The sequence below is a fragment of the Capra hircus genome, chromosome 2 (assembly GCF_001704415.2).
Source record: "Capra hircus breed San Clemente chromosome 2, ASM170441v1, whole genome shotgun sequence".
Lineage (NCBI taxonomy): Eukaryota > Metazoa > Chordata > Mammalia > Artiodactyla > Bovidae > Capra > Capra hircus.
In genome coordinates, this window is record NC_030809.1 from 46,172,963 (window position 1) to 46,194,334 (window position 21,372).

General features: G+C 41.9%; 1 protein-coding gene across 1 annotated transcript; it reads right to left on the bottom strand.

Annotated features, from left to right (window-relative positions):
* LOC102172107 (caspase-10) lies at window positions 260-7,087 on the bottom strand. Its single transcript, XM_018066565.1, has 4 exons — window positions 7,023-7,087; window positions 4,159-4,512; window positions 2,543-2,636; window positions 260-397 (listed from the first exon to the last, which is right to left on the bottom strand). The coding sequence occupies exons 1-4, from the start codon at window positions 7,085-7,087 to the stop codon at window positions 260-262; spliced, it is 651 nt and encodes a 216-aa protein (XP_017922054.1).

Consider the following 21,372-nt stretch of genomic DNA (forward strand, 5'->3'; position numbering starts at 1 on the left):
GAAGAAGACATTTGTCTAAAACCACTTTCTCCCACTAGACTATAAGTGCTAAGAGGGTAGGAGCTTTGCTCTATACCTTGCTGTAGCTCCAACTTCTAAAACTGTGCCTAGTACAAAGTATGCATTCAATAAACATATGCTGAATGAGCAAATAGATTTCAAGAGAATATTATCAGAGTGATGAGTAAACATCATACATGGCCAATTGATTTAAGAATTCCTGTGGTCTGGTGCAAACAAGCAAGCAAGCATAAGCTAGTTACCTCTCTCTTTTGTATTTGTCTAGCTTTTCCATAAGGTTTGGCACAATTTTTTGGCAGAGATTCTCCAGTAATGTCACATTATCTTCATCTATTTTAGCTTGTTTCTCCAGATATGTCAAGAAACTTCTAGAGGTCTGCAAGAGAATCAGTGAAGTCACTTTTACTTGCCTACTGATTATCCATTGCATTAATAAATAAGGCAGGGTATAAATCCAGGAGGACCTAAAATAGTATGGGGAAAGAGACAGTATAGAAACTGTAAGTCTCTACACAATCTGTAAATGTTTGTATGCGTGTTAGTCACTCAGTCATGTCCAACTCTTTGGGACCCTGTGGACTGTAACCCTCCAGGCTCCTGCCCATGGCATTTCCCATGCAAGAATACTGGAGTGGGGTGCCATTTCCCCCTAGGGGATCTTCCTGACCCAGGGATACCACATACCAAATATACACAACTCACTAACTACTCAGAGACAATTTGATGAGTAGATGCTATTATTATCCCCATTTTAAAGATGAAATGACTGAGGCACAGAGAAATTCAATAACTTGTCCAAGGTCACAGAGCCAGTAAGGGGCAGAGCACTAATTATGCAATGTTTTGTGGCTCTAACAATGAGTAAGACTCAGTCCCCATTACTGAGGATCCCACAACCCATCTTTGGGATAAAGACTGAAGAGAGAAACAATGGAAAGTCGCAAGAGGCTAAAATTCCTGAGGGCCCTGAAGAGGTGGGGGCGGGGGGGGGGGGATGGGGGAGGGACTCAAAGAGTATAGCCAAAACAGAGAATTAAACTGCAGATTAGTTAACCTACAGGTCTGACACCAGGAAACATGTTTAATGGATTATTAAACATGGTCCTTGTTACACCTACCACATGTAAAACAGCTCAGTGATTTTTCTCTAAAAAAAGAAGTTATTGGGATTTCCCTGGCAGTCCCAGGGAAGAGTGGTTAAGACTTTTTGCTCCCAAGGCAGGGGGAAGGATTTGATTACTGGTCAGGGGAACTAAGATCCCACATGCCACACAGCACAGCCAAATAGTTTAAAAAAAAGAGAGAGAAGAAATTATTTGTCAATAATACCAGTTAGTCTGGAAAGAATGTGATATAGGAGGGCTACACTCAGGCTTTTTGCATGGGTGATGTGCTCATTTCTGAGTTGGACAGGGGATCCATGGCTGCTCACTAGGTTCTACATTTTAAAACTTCCATACATTTTACACATCTTTTTTTGGTGTTATCAATTATTATATAACTTAAAACCTAATGAAAATAACAGTTGAATAACAAAATTAATGTCATAGGGTAAAACTTGAAAATTGCCCCCTTCCCAGATTAAATAACTGGCTTGTCACAAGCTGTTAGAAACTCAAAAAATAAAAAGTTCTGTGGCCTGGAAGAGATATGTACAGCTACTTTCCAGCCCTTAATTGTGATCAACCTAACAAGAATATCAGCAGACAGCATTATGTTAATATTTTAAAAATTACTATTGGTTCCAAGCTCCTGTACAACCCTGTAGAAAGCACACCCTCAAACATTTCGTCTCATTTGGTTTTCACAAAACTCTTCATGGAAGACACTGCAGAGTCCACTGAAGAGGACAGTCTCCCTCGAAAACCTCAACAAGTGGAGGTGATGAACAACTGAATCCCACTCTGCCATTAGCTACCACCTCCTCATTCCTTTGCACAGTTCTGTGTCATAAGACACAGTGAGTGCCCACAGCGGTCAGTCATTTACTGTGTGGTTACTATGTGCAAAGGGCTTCGCTGATGGCTTAGCGCTAAAGAATCTGCCTGCAACGTAGGAGACAATGTTCGATCCCTGGTTTGGGAAGATCCTCTGGAGGAGGGCATGACAACACACACTAGTTTTCTTCCCTGGAGAATCCCATGGACAGAGGAGCCTGGCAGGCTACAGTTCAAAGGCTGGCAAAGAGTTGGACACGACTGAAGGGACTTAGCATGCACACATGTACTATGTGCAAAATATAGGCCCCAGCTAATAGTTTATGTACATTATTTCATCTAATCCTCTTCACAGTCCTGGAAGGAAGTAGTGTAATTGTCTATAATAGGCTGTATTAGAAAATGGAGACTCAGAAACGTTCAGTCACTTGCCCCACATTCAGGAGTTAGTCTGGAACTAGACTCCAGGCACGTCACAATCCATGTTTCTAACCCTTGTTTGATACTGTCTCCCTTTCCAATATCTTCCCAAGCACTAATTAAGGTGATGTTCCCAAAGATCCCATTGGGTATGGCTCACTCACCATCTGGACATTTGGAAGTGACTCCTTCAGAAGGAAGATCATGCTCTTTAGGTTCTCTGAGCTGATGCCTTCTGACAGTTCGTAGAGCAGGTTTCTAAGACAGAAACCAAAGAGACTAGTTAAAGCCTCACACTTGCCGAGGACCGGCAGAAAATGGAGAGCTTTTATCAAACATTCTCTCTCATTTGAATAATCACAGCCCTGTGAGTAGACAACTATTAATCTCATTTTATAGATTTAAAAACAAAAACTTTTAGTATTTCAATTTGACCTATTTGACTATGAGCCTTGTTTATTAATGGTGAGCCTTGTTGATTCCAGGTCTTCTGATTCCAGGTCCAGTGCTGTCTCACATCCCACTAAGAAGGCGTAAAACACCACTGTGGCATGCCCGCCCTTCTCCAGACCCCATTCCAGAAATCAGGCTTTCTTTATAGGCCCTCATCAGGGAGCACCCAATGCCAGTGAATATGAAGTTCACTTATAGACAGGAAACTATCCCAGCTTCTGGAAAGCCATATACTCAACGACTGGAAAAACTGAATTTAGGAACTTCAGTTCCAGTGTTGGGCATAGGTATAATCCCTGGTGGAGGAACTAAGAGCCTAAAAAAAGAAAACCTGAGTACTTCATTCACACATTAACAGCTCTGTATGCCCATGACCATTCCTCAGCTCTTTAACCAACAGAATGGAGATAATAATTTGCAGAACTCTCTCACTGACCCAAGGGTCACTCAGGTTCTAGGAGTCAGTTCAAGTGTTAAGACCTGAAGCATTCTAATCGTCCAGCTATAAAATAATATCACAAAGCCTCCTCCTTGTGAGGTTGTTTTATGTTGATACTATGTCAGTGGACAGTTTATAACAGTGTTGCCTCAGGTCTCTTGCCTTTATTTTACCTCTTTGGGCAAAATGCCTATATTTTAGCTGTCCAGGTTTCACCCCCAAATTGGGCAAATTGGACACGGCATAAATGACGTCCCTCCCTACCCTGGAGACACAGCTCCTTTTTCATTTTGTCACTTTGGCTCCAAGTGTGCTTCCCTGGTAGCTCAGCTGGTAAAGAATCTGCCTGCAATGCAGGAGACCTGGGTTCAGTCCCTGAGTTGGGAAGATCTTCTGGAAGAGGGCATGGCAACCTGCTCTTGTATTCCTGCATGGGGAATCCCCATGGACAAAGGAGCCTGGTGGGCTACAGTCCACGGGGTCAAAAAGAGTCGGACATGACTGAGCAACTAAGCACATGCATTACTCTCTTTTCGAACGGCAGACACACCAGTGACTCACAGGAGGGAGGAGGCTGAGAGCTCAGAGGTTGACAAAGAGGAAGGCTGGAGGTGGGGCCTGCTGCCTGGAGCTGGGCTTCCTTCCTCAGTGAGAAGCAAAACAAAAGGAGGCCCCTCTCAGGCCCGGGGCTGGGTTTCAAAGCTTTGTTGACCTCCCAGCCTCCCTTCTTATTAGCACCTGAAGCTGAGAAATCTCCTGGTTTAGAATCACTATACCATCCAAGGGGGGAAAAAAGCTAAAAATCGAATTCATTTTTAATTTTAAGATTAAAGATCTTAACCGCAGCCTTTCAAAGCCCAGTGGCCCTGCCACGTTGATCTTGATCACCTGAAGTGGGAGACCCTGCGGCGGGTTTGCATCTGACATTCCACCTGCTCCTTGGTGTAGTCAAGGTGCTGCAGCAGGATCTTCTGCTCTATGATGTAGAGGAGCTCTGCTAGGAAGAAGGGGTCTCCCTCACTCAGCAGCTCCTGTTGCAGCAGGTACTCGAAAATATCCAAGGCTCTGCTGCACTTTTCCAGTTTCCTGAGGGTGATGTAGTCTCGGCAGAGAAACTTCAAGCACTCCACATCTCGATCCCCCAGGGACAGGTCAATAATCAGAAGCTTCTCTCGAAAGTTCACTTGCCGGTTATCATCTAAAGTGGAATTCAAACTTTGGCTTGGCGATGCCATGACCTGCCTGAAAGATATAAGGAGGTGGGGGTCGCAGGTTAGAGAATGAGGACAACACAGCACCCCAACTTCCCAGGCCCTCCCTCAGTTTTAACCTTCTCTGTTCCAGGCCTTAGACTTCTCTAGAAGTGCTAAAAGATGAAATTCACTGGGAGGTTACTTCAAAAACCTATAGCCCGGAAAACTTGATTCAAACACTGTTAACCCTTTTAGGAGGTCTGGAGAGAGCTTTCATTGGAACTCAGTCGACCCTGAGTTCTCCCAAATCAAAATGTCCCCACTGGGAGAGTTAGGTCTATTTGGTGGGAATTATTAGGACTTCAAGCCTAGGAGACAGCATCTCAGGTGACCCTGAGAGAACTGTTTGAGGAGGTAGGTGGAGGTTGTTGGTGGGGGCAGTGTTGAGTGGGGAAGGAGCCAGGTTATGTATTACTATATATATATATAATATACATATAGGCTATATATATTAAATATTACATAATATTCTATTATATAATAGAAGTTTGCAGCAAGGGACAGGTGATCTGAATATTAAAAGATTATTATTAATTAAGGAAAACCAGTTATTTTTCATTAAGAGATTTAGTGCCCTTCTATGTATAGGAATATGCAAGCGTCTGGGTTCACTGAATTCATTCCTGTCATATGCATCTCATCTATCTGGGGCCAAATCCTGCTTCTTAATCGTTCACATCCTTAATTCTTCATTCACCATAAGGGGTGGCAAACTTTCTCCCACACATCCCCCGACACACACCCACACATCCAGCTCCTCAGCGCTTACTGGGGAAGTGGCTGATGGCTGCCAAATAGAGGTATTGTTCTACTTGGGCTCAGAAATTTACAACTGGAAGGTTGAAATCTCTGATGGCTGTGATATTGTTTCCTGGTATAGCAGGAAATATTAATATTTCATTTCACAGTCCCTCTCCATAGTGGGAAATTTGACCATATTGGGAGACATTTCACAACCATTTTTTTGTCCCACTGTGCTGGGAGGCTCATCCCAGATCAGGTGAAAATTCTTATTGATATATCACTCCAGGTGTTAATTTCCAGATTAGGCCCACTGATAGATAATAAAAGATTCTCTGGATCCTCTATCTTCTAACCTATTAGGATCCAGGAGATATTTCCCTCGTTGCTTCTTCCCACACCTAGAATCACACTATTACTATTATTCTATGTTATAAATGTGACCTATTTCTTTAAGATGTTTAGCTATCATTAATTTGGCCTAGGGCCTGGTTACACAGTGTATAATGCAAGAAGACCCTTATAAAGTAGACAGATTACAAGTAATACAGCGGGACTTAAGCCATGAGCTTCCAGAACCAAACCATCTTCCCAAAAGATTACCAAGGTTAGGAAGGGGATCATCTAAGGTAGTAATCTGATTTTTCACGTGATTCATTAAATGTGTTACCTTAGAAGATTCACTTGGTATGCAAACAGAACATTCAGTTTGAATGATGGCACAGGTGCTCCCTTGAGATGCTGTTAAATTTATCAAGGGCCACACAATTTTATAAGACAGCTTTACTCATCATAGAGACCTCAAAATTTAGAAAGCTGATAACCTGGTTGCTATCATTGAAGGCCTTTTGAGTGAATTCTGTTAAGGCTTTAGTGTGAGAAATAACTTTCCAATCCTACTGAGAGCACAAAAATAGGTGCTAAGTGACCATACCAGTGACATACAGATCTCTTGGTCCATCAGGCTCATATTGATGGTAAATTTGCTAGAGTAACATCTAAATTTGTACGTAAGTGGACTTGAGCCCAAGGGAATCCTTAAAGTACACCTTTCTAGCCATCCTGTTGGAAGCCAGGGCCAGAGATTGGTCCCACAAAGCCACTAAGTCCCGTTAGCTGCCACCCAGTATATTTCTGGTCATCTGACCCAATCTGTTCTGTACCAATCACTATCTTTAAGGGAAATGATATATGATACACTGGCAATTTTCATAAGGCATCCATTCTAATTTTTTAGTGTTATAATGCTGATTATCTTTAGTATGATTTAATTGTTCCCAGATTGGGGGGCCTTTAGGCTTAGATGACCAGAGCCTGGTATTAGCCAGATAAACCCAACCCATAACTGAAACCCAATCCTTCCTAACAGTCTAGAGTTCACATTTTTTGACTGAAATGTAGCTTCTTCCGGTTGAGCTTGAGTAACCTTAAGGGAAAATTCATATTTATGGCCAGGGTCAGAATATGCATGTTAGTTTGGCCAAGTGAGTGGGTCCCATTGAGAGATATCAGTAGTAGCCCAGATCAAACTACAATTCTTTTTTTCTAAAATAAACTTTCTAAGAGCCATCCAGTCAGAGCCTTGAGGGGAGAAACCCACCAAGATAAACCAGAGGTACTGCATGCAGGTAATTGACCACAAACCCAACAATTTAATTGATTTCTAAAATTTGCATAAGAGAGGGCTGATGATGCAAAAAGATTTGATTCATGTCCAAGTCCAAGAAATCAAGAAGAAAACGTAATGAACAATCGTACCGGTCAGGTCTAGCATCTTGGTACAGCTGTCTGCTTCTGACGTTGTCTTCTGGTTGTTCTGGCATTGCTACTTTATTATTATCAGAGCACTGCTTTGAGATGAGTCTGAGCTCAACAATTCTCTCTACAAGCCAGCCTGGTGCAGAAGCCCTTTTCAGGGAAACAAGATGAATCCAAGAGTCAATTTACTTCAGTTTTGCTGCACATGAGCTTGTTAAAAGAACCTGACGAAGGCCCTTCCATCTAGGTTGGAGGGAGTCCTTTAAATGACATCTTTTCCAATATACATAATCTCCTGGTTGTAAGTCATAGGACATCTGATCTCCATTGGAAGATAGATTACTGTGATAAGCTTCAGAAACAAGTTGAGAAGGATCTGCCAATAATTTGATTAAACACTTGAAATAATGTAATATATCTCCCTTTAGTAATGCAGGATCATATGATCCTTCATCCAGCCTCATTTGTCTCCCTGTAATAATCTCAAGGGGAGAGAAATGATGTTTGCCAAAATGAGTGGATCTGAGGTTGAGGAGGACCAATGGAAGAGCCTTAGGTGAGCATAAGGAATAACATCCGTAATTTTAGCCAACGGAGTTTTCATTGTTCCATTTGTCATTTCTATTAACCCAGAAGACAGGGGGTGATAGGTACAATGGAAGTATTGCATAATTGGCTAAATTTTACAGGCTTCCTTAACAATTTGTGCAGTAAAATGAGTTCCTCTGTCACTATGTAGTTCTGAGGGGATTCCCCAGATGGGAACCACTCTTTCTAAAAGCAGCTTCTCTACCGATGGTGCCATGGCCCTTCTCCTTGGGAATGCCTCAACCCAGTGTGAAAACACAGATCATAACAAGAACATGTTGATCACCTTGCAGGGGAGGCATCTGTATAAAACCTATCCTGCCACATTTCCAAAGGGCCTGTAGGTAACAGAAAACCCCCCTGAGAACTTATGCAATGGCTTTCCTGGATTATATTTTGGACATGCACTGCATCCTGAATAGATCTTCCCAAGCTGTAGTAGAGGAAGGTTTCCAAAAATATTGTTTACCCCAACACAAATCTTATCTGGGTTGCAATGAGTTAACTCATGAATATATTGTAAAACAGGATACTGAGCTCCAAACAGAAGAACAGGCTTCCTGTTTGGACCTATCCACAGCTCTCATTTAGGGTTGACTCTTCCTCCTTTCTGTATCTAGGTGTATTTTTCCTTGTCTGGTGCTGTTCTCTGAAATCTTGATAACATGCTAGAGAGGTTACTGGGAGACTGAAAGGGAAAGGCAGTAGTTAGTTGGTCGTGAATAATTTGAGAGGCTGCTGCCTTGCCGGCGTGATTAGCTAAAGTTTCTTTTTGCCTCGGCAGTGTCGGTCCTTGAATGGCCTGATACCTTAATAATATCAGGCACATCTGGTAGCAGAATTGCATCTCATAACTCCACTCCTTGTTTCCCATTTTTGACAGGCTGTCCTGAGGATGTTAGAAACCCTCTTTGTTTCTGAAGTATACCAAAATCATACACCACCCCAAAAGCATAGTGGCTCTCCTTGTAGATATTGACAGATTTTCCTTTTGCCAACTGACAGGCTCTGGTTAGTGCTATTAACTCAGCCTGTCGAGCGGAAGAGACATTAGGCAAATGACCATTTTCAAAGATAGACACTGGGGAAACAACAGCACAGCCAGCCTGGTATTTTCCATGAGGTCCTTGTAAATATAAACTGTCAGTGAATAACATAAAATCAGGATTATCCATTGAACTCTCTTGAAAGTCAATCCTAGGGGATAAAAGATTGTCAGTAAAGGCAATACAATCATGCTTTGCATCATCCAATTTTTCGTTATACCTGTGGAGAGTTATATTTGGTGAGAGCAGGACAATCTCATGAGAGATTAATCAACTTGCTGAATAATGCTGTGTGTGATGAGAGTTTAGTCAGGCATCCACAGAGTGCAGAACAAAGACAGTGAGACGGTGATTCATAACTATCTCCTCTGTGGTTCGACACATCAGAGCTGTTGCAGTGATAGCTCAGAGATAAGGAGAAAGGCCCTTGGCTGCTGCATCTGGCTGTGGGCTGTGTATCCTATTTGTCGACAGTGGCTACTGTGCTGTTGGGTTAATACTCCTAGTGCAGTTCCCTTGTTTTCATGGACAAAGAGGAAAAAGAGTAAATCATAATTTGGATGCCCTAAGGCTGGGGCCTTTGCCAGGAAGCCCTTTAGGGTGTCCATGGCTTTAGAGTGTTCTGTTCCAGTAAACAGGTTCGGTTTGATCTTGTTTAAGTAAATCATATAATGGTTGAGCTATTAAACTTGGAATCCAAGTCCTGCAGTAGCCTGCAAGACCTAGAAATCCTCTTCAGTTGTCTTTTTGTTCTCAGAGCAGGGAAAGCCAAAATGCCCGTTACTCTGTCTAGATCAATTAAAAGCCCATCTTTAGATATTACATGCCCTAGGTACTTTACATTAGCTTTACAAAACTATAATTTCTCTATAGACACTTTATGTCCTTTTGAAGCCACCTTCTAGAGCAAGTACAGGATGTCTTACTGATTATTAAGGAACTTAAACACAACAGAGAGCCATCTGCATATTGTATTAAGACTGATTTACGAGGAAAAACTAGATCTTCTAAATCTGCTTTTAATATCTGAGAAAAGTAAGTGGGGCTGTCAGTGTAGCCCTGTGACACCACAGTCCACGTATGTTGCCGTTCATTCCAAGTGAAGGCAAAATGATATTGATTACCAGGACGTACAGGGCTACTAAAGAATGCACTGCAGAGATCTGTCACTGAAAATAAGTCACTATTTTTAGGGATACAGGATCGTGAGGCGTGGGGGTTAGGTACCAACCACAGAGTGGCAAGGAATAACAACAGCATTGACAGATCTTAGATCTTGTACAAATCCCTAACCCTTGCCACTGGGTTTTTCAACTGGCAGAATGGGAGTGTTACAAGGACAAGTGCAAGGCACGATAAGCCCTTTATTAATGTAAGCTGATATCAAGGGTTTCATTCTCTCTATAATTTCCTACTTCAATGGGTATTAGTGAATATTGGGCAGAGGTTTATTTTGGTCCATGGTAGTTTTAACAGGTGATGTAGAATGTATTCTCCCCATGTTAGTGGAAATGCATGCCCATAATTCTTTAGGTACCAAGCCTAGCAATTTTTCTTTTTCTGCCTCACCTTTATCATGGACCACGAACATTAAGTGATGAGAGAAAGATCTGATTGATCTTTTAGGTCTAAAAACATTTCTCCCTTAGCAGTAAACAAAATCCGGGCTTCATAAGTTTCTAATAAACTATCAGGTGAATAGGGGCAATTTCTACTGGGAAAAAAAGAATGTTTTCTATTTAAGTTCTTGTAAGTAAAATTCTAAAGGCAGTGATTTAAAAGCCTTGCTGGAGGCATTGGAAACCCCCACCATTTGCACTGAAGTATTACTGCAAGGAAGGGAGCCTTTGATTTTGGTACGGTTTCCCTGGTGACTCAGACAGTAAAGAATCCACCTGCAATGCAGGAGACCTGGGTTTGATGTCTGGGTTGAGAAGATTAACCTGGAGGAAAGCATGGCAACCCACTCCAGCATTCTTGCCTGGAGAAGCCCCATGGACAGAGGATCCCGGCTGGCTACAGTCCTTGGTGTTACAAAGAGCTGGACACCACTGAGCAACTAGGCACACACAAAACTGAAGAGATGGCTCCGGAATCTACTAGGGCTTTAAGCGATTTTCCTTGAATATTCATTTCCACTTCCCCAAGGGTATTAGAAAGGAGGAGGGGAAAGACTCCCCTTGTCCTCCTCTCAGAGTAGCCCAATTTAGTCTGTCCTCAGATTTTCTTTTAAATTTTCTGCAGGCCCTTTTTAGGTGACCAGGCCAGTTGCAGTAAAAGCTTTCTTTGTCAGCTGTGGATCAAACAGAGATTTGTTAACCACCAACTGTCCTGGTTTACTTAATTGGCACAATTGAAGTTTCACAATTTTTTTAAAGGTGTCTTTTTCTTTTTAATGGTTTTGAAAAGTTTGTCTGCCAGCGTGGCAAGGGTGTTTGTCTATAATGCAGACCAACCTAAATTATGTCTCAATTCAAGTAGCCACTTCCTCATCCAAACCTTCTAGAAAGGCAGAGTGGAATAAAGGATCATTTTGGTGGTTAGAGAATGATTCAGGTGTCATGCCTGAATATTGTTTAAAAGTTTTCTCAAACCTCTCTTAGTAATCTGGAATTAATTCATCTGGTCTTTGTTTACATTGTTGAATCTTGGATCAATTCACTGCTTGTGGGAAAAGCTCTGGAATATGCTTGAATTATTAATGAACTAATTCCTTTTGCAGTTATCTCAGTTCTATGAGGTATGTAAATCAAAATCTGCTAAACAGTCTTCCACCCTGTTCTCTCTATCCATTCCTTTGCTTAATTTTCAGAAACCAGTAGATGTATTAACTGATACAGGTCTAAATACATCAGCTTATAGATTCGAATGGTTAGCTCAAGTTCCTTAGCAAATCCTGCTGGACCTTTACTAGGTTTAGAAAATTCCTTAGCTAGAGCTCTAAGTTTTGTTTGGGTCCAAGGTGTACAAGTAAACACTGAGGATGGCTTGCCCCTTCCAGTAATAGGTTTCTCCCTGAAGGGAGCTATGATTACTTCTGATTTTCTGCCTTCCTTTACTGCGGAAGGGGAAATGATAGGAGGTGGAGTTAACAGGGAAGAGAGAGAGAGAGACAAAGCTTCTGGGTTAGGCAGTTCAGATAAAGGAGGAGCAGAGTTTCACTTTGCTCACAAAACAGTATAATCAAAGCTATAATTTTCCAGTAGTCATGGACAAATGTGAGAGTTGGACCATAAAGAAGGCAGAGCACAAAAGAATTGATGCTTTTGAATTGTGGAGCTGGAGAAGACTTTTTAGAGTAGCTTGGACAGCAAGATCAAACCAGCAATCTTAAAGGAAATCAACCCTGAATATTCATGGGAAGGAATGATGGGCTGAAGCTGAAGCTCCAATACTTTGGCCACTTGATGAGAAGGGCCATCTCTCTGGAAAAGACCCTGATGCTGGGAAAGATTGAGGACAGAAGGAGAAGGGGACTACAGAGGATGAGATGGTTGGATGGCATCACCGACTCAAAGGACATGAGTTTGAGCAAACTCTGGGAGATAGTGAAGGACGGGAGACTGGCATGGTGGAGTTCATGGGGTCTCAAAGAGTCAGACGAGATTTAGTGACTGAACAACAACAGCCAAAGGAGGAACAGAGCGAGAGATAGGATTAACCCTAGAAACTTTTTAAAATTCAGATATAGTTTCAAATAACCTTTCTTTGGTTTCCTCCAAAGAAGTTACTGTATCATTTCCTTTTTTAGAAGCTTCTAAATACCAATCAAAATAAGCATTCCATTCAGTCTGTTTGATCTTATGGCTGTCTTTTTCTGACTGTGTATGCAAAAAATCAGTTTTGGAATGTGAAAATAACCCTAATTTGGCCATTTCAAGTTGATGTCTCCTTTAGTATAATTTCCCCAGCCAATAGATACTTGCCAGTATAATCTCCATATGTATTGTACAGGAACCTGGCTGGGGTATTAGTTGGAGGCTGGTGATCTTTCATTCTTTTTTCTTTTGTTTTGGAAACCTTGTTTCCCATTCTGAAATCAGTTTGTTGACATAAAATTGCTGTTGATGACTGTGTGGTGGGCCCAGTGTGCTGCTTAGGGGCTTGCTCCTCTGGTTTAGCCCCAGAGTTTTTCATGCCTCGGGTATCCCAGTGGAGAGTATAAGACTTCCATGGGTGCTCAGATCTCAGGTTATTCGCGTCCCTGGTTGAGCAGATTGTTCATTACGTGAGTGCATTTCCCCATAGGGCCAACTTGCCTCCACCACGCCTGCAAGTTTCTCAGTTGCCTGAGAAAGGCCAACCAGGAGGAGTGAGTCCCTTCTTCGGAGCTCAAAAGCTGTCATAAATTTCGGTTTTATTCTGACAAACTCCAGTAAGGTAGCCATTTCAAGGGAAAATGACAGGCCAGTCTTCCTCCCAATACCCCAGTCCTACCTTATTCAGTGTTTACCTGAGCTGTCTTCCCAGCCTCTAAACTGAGATTATCCACCACTCAGTATCCAAGCTGAGTCTTCCCAGTGCCTTAACTCTGAGGGTTCCCTACTCAAGCAAAATCTTCCTAGACCTCCGACTGAGGGTATTCCCACTCAGGGTTAAAACTGAGTGACCCAGGTGCCTCTTCTTGAAACCAAGTTTCAAGGTAACATTTTCCCCCACTGAATACAACTTAGGATCAGAGACCAAGGATGGGAGATCCTAGAACCAGAAAAGACTCAGAATTGCCTGGACTCCTGAGGAGGCTGGTGGGCACAAGGTTCCAGGTCCTCACAGAGTTCAGGCAAAGGAGAGGAATCTGCTCTGGTCCCTTCATCAGTGAGCCAAAACTGTCAACTGAAAAAAAAAAAAACAAAACATACACCTGACCTAAAAGTTGAGAGTTAGGTTTATTTGGTGGGAATTACTAGGACTTCAGGCCTGGGAGACAGCATCTCAGGTGACCATGTGAGAACATCCGAGGAGGCAGAGAAGGGTGATGGGAGAGAGCAAGAGCAAGGCTATACAGAGGTTTGCAGCAAGGGACAGGTAATCTGAACATTAAAAGTTTACTGTTTATTAAGGAAAACCAGTTATCTCATATTAATGGATTGAGCACTCTTCTACGTATGGGAAATGCATGTATCAAGAAATGACAAATTATGGAAGTCAGTATTTCCACCTGGCTAGTTCATCAACTGTGGTATTTTCTACAATAAATGTCATTCCAATCAGAGGAACAGTGAATTAACAAAACTTTCCATGCAATTATTCATTCTTTAAGAACTTGAGGTATATATTCACTATGCAACAGTATTTCGAAATAAGAAACGGCTTTCTAAAGGAAGAACATAGAAAAAAAATCAATAACAAAGAGTAGTAGAATTACCAGAGAAGGCAATAGCACCCCGCTCCAGTACTCTTGCCTGGAAAATCCCATGGATAGAGGAGCCTGGTGGGCTACAGTCCATGGGGTCACTAAGAGTCCGACAGGACTGAGCGACTTCACTTTCACTTTTCACTTTCCACTTTCAGGCATTGGAGAAGGAAATGGCAACCCACTCCAGTGTTCTTGCCTGGAGAATCCCAGGGATGGTGGGAGCCTTGTGGGCTGCCGTCTATGGGGTCACAGAGTCGGACACGACTGAAGCGACTTAGCAACAGCAGCAGCAGCAGTATAATTACAGACAATATAAATTTTATTCTTGGCTCTTGTTTGAGTTTCTCAAATTTTATGCAATAAGTATATATTACTTTAATTGTTAAAAACAAACCAAAAAGATAGGCTTTTTAATGTGATCATCCATAGGGTCTTCCCTTGTTGTAACATGATACCAGAAGCAATATGGCTGGATTCCTGGAGATGTATTCCAACACCGTAAATTTGTCCTGCAGTTTCCTGAAGATTCTGATCTCTGGCTCTGGCGAGTCTGCCACACTTTGTCTCCGTTTATGAAATAGCAAATCTCGACCAGGAAAGGGCTGTGTTGGAGCCTTCCGGGGTTTTCTAAACCTTCCCCCCACCTAGTACAGTTAGTAAATCCAGGCAAAAATACTGCCTTTGCTGACAATATGAAAGTTTTTGCAAGTTTCTAAGACATCAAGCAAGGGAAAAGACTGACATATGAGACGTAGCCCGGGGTGGGGGTGAGGGTGGGGGCGAGGGTGGGGTGGGGTAGGGTGGGGGTGGGGATGGCACGTTGACAGTGTAACTTCTGATCAAATTGCATTGAGCCTCTGGAGATTAAAAATTCGTGGAACAATTTTCTGAAAACAGAACTTAAGAAGTCAGAATCCTCTTCATACTCCAAGTTCCGGGAAGCTCCCCTTTGTATGGAAAGTGAATTCAACTAGTTTCTGACCCGGCAAATGAAAACTGGATCATTCAATTTTGGTAACTTTTATGAATTGCTGATGTCATCTGTAATTCACTTGCCTTGCTTCCTCCCCTTTCCTGCTACTGCTGCAGGGTAATTCTGACAAATAGCGTCTCCTAATGGCAGATGAACAACTTTTCCATTGTAGAGCTGGAGATTTTCCCAGGGAAAGCCAAGAGCCCCCACAGATGAATTTCTGGAAGGCACTTAATGCTCTAGCCTTTCCCTGGGGTCACTCCCCCCAACAATGAGTCAAAAAAGGAAGTGTTGGTTTTTCCTAACCATTCCTTCCCCAAACACACTAAAACTCAAATAGTTCATGAAATAGTTGTCAGCCATCTTAGGACATGTGCAAATAAACAACAAAAAAATTTAAGGCCAAAAAAAAGGAGGGGTCAGGGGCAGGAGTATAAGCGTTTTTGGAAGTATTTGCAAGGAACTCAATTAACAGTAGGTGAAGCTGGTGATGTCTATGCCCTTCCAGCACTTTCAGTTCAGCAGGAAAAAGACCTCAAAGGCATTATATCACATCGTGAAAACAGTACCCAACACTTGTATCCCAACTGCTATGTGCCAGACAACTATTTACTCATTTAATTATCCCAACAACTCTCTAAAATAAATACTGTGACCCCTCTTTTAAGACATGAAAATTAAGACACAACTAAGCAATTTGCCCAAGATCACAAAAGGAGCTGGTGAGAGAGCCAAGATTTAAACCAGTGAGTTTGGCTTTAAGACACCACGCAATAGTTGAGCTAAATCAAATGCACAGAGCTCCAGATATAAAAGTTTAGAAAGATATTTTATCTCTGAAATAAATTATTAGAGCGCCATTTCCAAATCCTAGGCATGATCTGAAGAACTTCTGTGCCCAAGAAAGACAAGACTGAGCGGAGGTGTTTGCATAGCCATGTGACTATACTAATGCCACTGAATTGCACACCTGAAAATGGTTAAAATGATAAATGTTATCCTATGTGTATTTTACTACAATTTTTTAAAAAAGATAACCAAAAGACAGACGAGCTCTAAGTGTTGGTCTTCTATTCATTTCTTCAATTAAACAAATTTCACCATCTGGGGAGGCAACCTGATGAAACTATCGCTTCTCACCTGGTTCATGAAATACATTACTTTCCCAACTTTTGTTCAATAATTTTAAATATTTAGTAAGCTCCTCCTATGTGTAAAGCATGAATTCTCTAAGGTCAGTGTTATTATTCACATTCAATAGATGAGGAAGTCAAAGTTCAGAGAGAAAAAGTACTTTGCCATCATCCCAATCCTAAGAAGCATTGGAAATTCAGAACTGACACTTAGGCCTCTCTAACTCCAAATCCTATGCTCTGGATCCCAAGGCTACTACAGCCACTAACTCCATATGAGGTCATGTAATTTCTGTAACAACTGGGCAGGGTAATGCCACAAAAGGGGCTCATCTAAATACTATTGGAGCCCAACAAAACAAGGCAAGAATCCAGATGGATATGCCTTGTAGGAGGAGGCATTTAAGCTAAGCCTGAAAGGCAGAAGTAGAATAGAGACACCTGAAGGAAAATTTAAATGTTTATCCTAGTACTCTAAGCACTCAAGGGAAATATTTGAACCAAGCTACAGAGGGGTGATTGTGTGAAACCCTCATACCCTGCTGGTGGGAATGTGAAGTTGTATAGCCACTTTGAAAAATAGTTTGGCAGTCCTCAAAAAAGTAAACATAAGCGTTACTAGCAATTCAACTCTGACCTTACAGCCCAACAATTCCACTTTTATGTCTATATCCAAGAGAATTAAAAACATATATCCACACCAAAACTTGCCCATGAATACTCACAGCAGCATTGTTCATAACAGCCAAAACGTGGAAACTATCTAAATGTTCGTTGATTGATGAATAGACACACAAAATGTGGTATATCCATACATTGAAATACTATGCAGGCATAAAAGTAAATGAAGTCCTTTTATATATTCTACAAAAAAATGAACCTTGAATACATGCTAAGTGAAAGAAGTCAGAAGGCCACATATTGAATGATCTGTTTATGTGAAATATTCAGAATAAGAAAGTGTGTAGAAACAGAAAGTGGTAATCCAGGGACTAGGAAGCAGGGAGGAATAAGGAATAGTAGCTAACAGGTATGGGTTCTTTTTAGGTAGATGAAAATGTTCTGAAATTAGGTCCTAGTGGTGAGTGCACAGCCGTGAATATACTAAAACCCACAGAATTGTATGCTTTAAAAAGATGAAGTTTATAAAATGTGAATTATAGCTCAATAGAGAGAGAGGGAAAAAAGGAAGATCTAAGATCTGTCACAATCCCAGGTCACAAGCAGCCTTGTTATAGTTGATTTTATGTGTCAACTAGATTGCGCTTGATGCCTAGAGATCAAGTGAACCTCATTTTGGGATGTGTCTATAAGGGTGTTTTTCAGAAGAGATTAACATTTGAATCAATAGACTAAGTAAAAAAAAAAAAAAATTGTGCCCTCACCAAAGTAGGTGGGCATCATCCAAGCCATTGAGGGTCCAAACAGAACAAAAAAGGAGAAGAAAGAGTGAATTCTCTCTCTCTCTTCTTGAGCCAAGATTCTGTCTTCTCCTCTTGGACATTGGAGTTCTCTAGACCTTTAGACTCCAAGATTTAAAACCAGCAGCACCCTACTCTCCCATCCTGTCCGTCATCCCAACCTCCAGCCATAGTCTTATTGTGTACGCACTGGAGAATCTCGAAGGCTTTTAAGGAAGAAAAATGACAAAGACATGTCGAGAAAGATTTTTTTCGGTTGCTGTGTATGACATGTTTTGCCACAAGTTTTACTTTCATTTTAGGTTGGAAGAATTCATTATAAAAAGAAAACTCTAGTTACAAACAAATAAATAATTTCACTTTTTAGTAGAAGTTTAACTAAATTTCAATACACAGTGGTTAGAAGAAAAGAAATAGAAACAATAGAGAGAAGTAACAGCGTATACATCATCGAATTACACAGAAACTTACATCTAGTCTTGAACAGCGCTGGAACAGTCCGAAGTAACAGCAATCCTGGAAAAGTCCGAAGTAACAGCAATCCAGAGTCTGAACAGACAAGGGTCTCAGACAGAGTGTCCAACCCACGGATGAGAGTTTGCATCGTGGCTTTGGGAGTTCCTACTTATAATCTCGGTCCGAAAATTGATATGATCATCTGTCGGTGCACAAACGTGCAACTCTGGTTTTCCTTTAACTTTTACAGTGCTATTTAATTCACCTTGTGAGTCAGAAGATTCCTTAGACCCTGGTGGTGGTGGTGTTGGGGGATGATGTCGGCTAGATCCCAGGGCTTAAGAAATTCTAAGACCTTTATTATCTAAATATTATACCCTTTATTATCTAAAGTGCCACTTGACTTGCTGGTAACAACTGTTATGCTTGCATGCAGGCAGTAGGTTCCAGGCAATTCAGAAGTTGGTCAGAGGCCTGCTCCTCTACTTCCGAAGCCTGAATAAGACTATCTCCATTTTAATTTCCCTAACATGTGATCATAGGATTGAGAGACTGGGGGCGATATCAGTGTGAAAGCTATTGTCATAGTTCAGTGGAATAATGAAGGCAGAGGGAGTGTAACGATGGGGCTAGATGGAAAAGACATTGTAGATGCAAAACCAACCTGATTTAGTTACTAGCCAGATACAGAAACACAGGAGAGGGTGGATTAGGATGAAAACGATGTTGGGATGATGCTATTACCTAAAACTGGAGATGCAGGTAGAAGAGCAGTTTTGGAATGGAGAATTTTTCATGTTTGGAATATACTGAGTTTGAGGTCCTTGCATGCCTGCTCAGTTGATTCAGTCATGTGTGACTCTTTGTGACCTTATGGACTGTAGCCCACCAGGCTCCTCTGTCCACGGGATTCTCCAAGCAAGAATACTGGAGTGGGTTGCCATGCCCTTCTCCAGGATCTTCCTGACCCAGGGATTGAACTCGCGTCTACCTGCATCTCCTGCATTTCAGGCAGATACTTTACCCACTGAGCCACCTGGGAGGCCCGAGTTTGAGGTACCAGAGGGAAAATCAAGTGGAAAAGTCTACCAGGAAGTTAAAGGGTGAGATTTGAACTTGAAGAGTCTAGGCTTAAACATCCATCTTGTTATTGACATAGGAGTAGTCATTGAAGCTACAACATTGTCAAAAGAAAAATAGAAAACAAGAGAGTGATCTTTGGGGATATACACATTTAAGTACCCCCACAGAGTCTAAGGACCACTGGTTTGGTAAGTATGGTTAGTGTGACTCATGGATCTTGTTGCTGCTGCTGCCAAGTCACGTCAGTCATGTCCGACTCTGTGCGACCCCATAGACAGCAGCCCATCAGGCTCCCCCACCCCTGGGATTCTCCAGGCAACAACACTGGAGTGGGTTGCCATTTCCTTCTCCAATGCATGAAAGTGAAAAGTGAAAGTGAAGTCGCTCAGTCGCGTCTGACCCTCAGCGACCCCATGGACTGCAGCCTACCAGGCTCCTCCATCCACGGGATTTTCCAGGCAAGAGTACTGGAGTGGGGTGCCATTGCCTTCTCTGCATGGATCTTGTAGGTTTGTTTAAATGAGTAATGTGAAATCCCGATTGCAGGGGAATATGGCATAAATGGGAAAGATGAAATGGAGAATATAGATTAACCTAAACTTCACAGATGGAGAAGGAAATGGCAACCCACTCTGGTATTCTTACCTGGAAAATCCCATGGACAGAGGAACCTGGCGGGCTACAGTCCATAGGACTGCGAGTTGGACATGACTTGGCAACTAAACCACCACCACCAGACTTCATAGAAGGCAGTGGCTTGAAAGAAAGGGAGTTTATTTGAAGGGGAAAGCAAAGTTTGTTTTCAGACTGAAGTATCAAAGAAGAAAGTAAGAGATTGAAGATACAAGAGACTTATAATAATACTCAGTCTTGAAAGAGGGCTTACCTACGCCAGCAGAGGGAGTAAGAGTCCTGGGTCTGGGGCAGGAAGTCCTTACCAACTGAGGAGGAAAGATATCTCTTGTATCATCATACAGACAGTGAAAAACTGGAAATGACTCAAATATCACACTGAGACATATAGGTATAGGCATGACTGCATAAATAAAAAGTGAACAGCATTAAAATGTTATGTCATTTATGTTTAAAGTGAATACATTGTGTTTATATAAATTAAGAGAGATGTTTTTAACAATAAGCAATTATTTTATATTTTGAAGTTACAATAATATGTGCTCTGTGTAAAATGAAACAAAAAATACAGATGTGTTTATTCAAAATTCCCAACTTACCCACCAGGCACATCAAGCTTAATACAGGCCAAAGCAATCTTTAGAAAGGAAATCAGAGTTGGAAGAATCAGGATCAGATTCAGACAACAGTATAAAGTTATAGCCAACAAAATACGGTATGGTACTTGCACAGAAATAAAAATGGAGATCAATGGAACAGGATAGAAAGCATAGAAATAAACCCATGCACATATGGTCAATTAGTCTGACAAAGGGGGCATGACTACACAAATGTGGAAAGACAGTCTCTTTAACAAATGGTGCTGGGAAAACTGGACAGCTACATGTAAAAAAAAGAAAGAAAAATTAGATCATTCTTTAACACTAAGGCACAAAAGTAAGCTCAAAATGGATTAAAGACCTAAATGTAAGCCAGGTACTATTTTCCTCCTAGAGGAAAATACAGATAGAACACTCTGATATAAATTGCAGCAGTATCTTTTTAGATCTGTCTCCCAGAATGATGGAAATAAAACAAACAAAAGCAAATGGGACCTAGTGAAAATCAAGCTTTTTAAAAAAATTGTTCATTTATTTTTGCCTGTGTTGGGTCTTCATTGCTGTGTGTGGGCTTTCTCTAGTTGTGGCAAGTAGGGGCTCCCCTCCAGCCCACTCCGAGGGCCCCTCTCTGCCTGGGTAGAGTTGTGGCAAGTAGGGGCTCCTCTCCAGCCCACTCCGAGGGCACCTCTCTGCCTGGGTACGTTCTCTGGGTGTGACAGGGAAAAGGGAGGAGAAAAAGCCAAGCCAGCTGAGGAGAGTGCTTCAGGGTTCAGCAGGGAAGCCTCCTGGTGTGACCCCACCCCCACCTAAACCCCACCTCTAAGCCCCACCACTGCTTAGCCTTTCCCCACCTAAGCCCTGCTCCCCACAGCCAAGATATTTTTCTGCCTTTTAAAGTATTTATTTATTTCTAATGGGAGGATACTTGCTTTCTGATTGTGTTGGTTTCTGCCATACAGCAGCATGAATCTGCCAGAAGTATACATATGTTCTGGAGGAGGGCATGGCAACCCACTCCAGTATTCTTGCCTGGAAAATCCGATGGACACAGGAGCCTGGCGG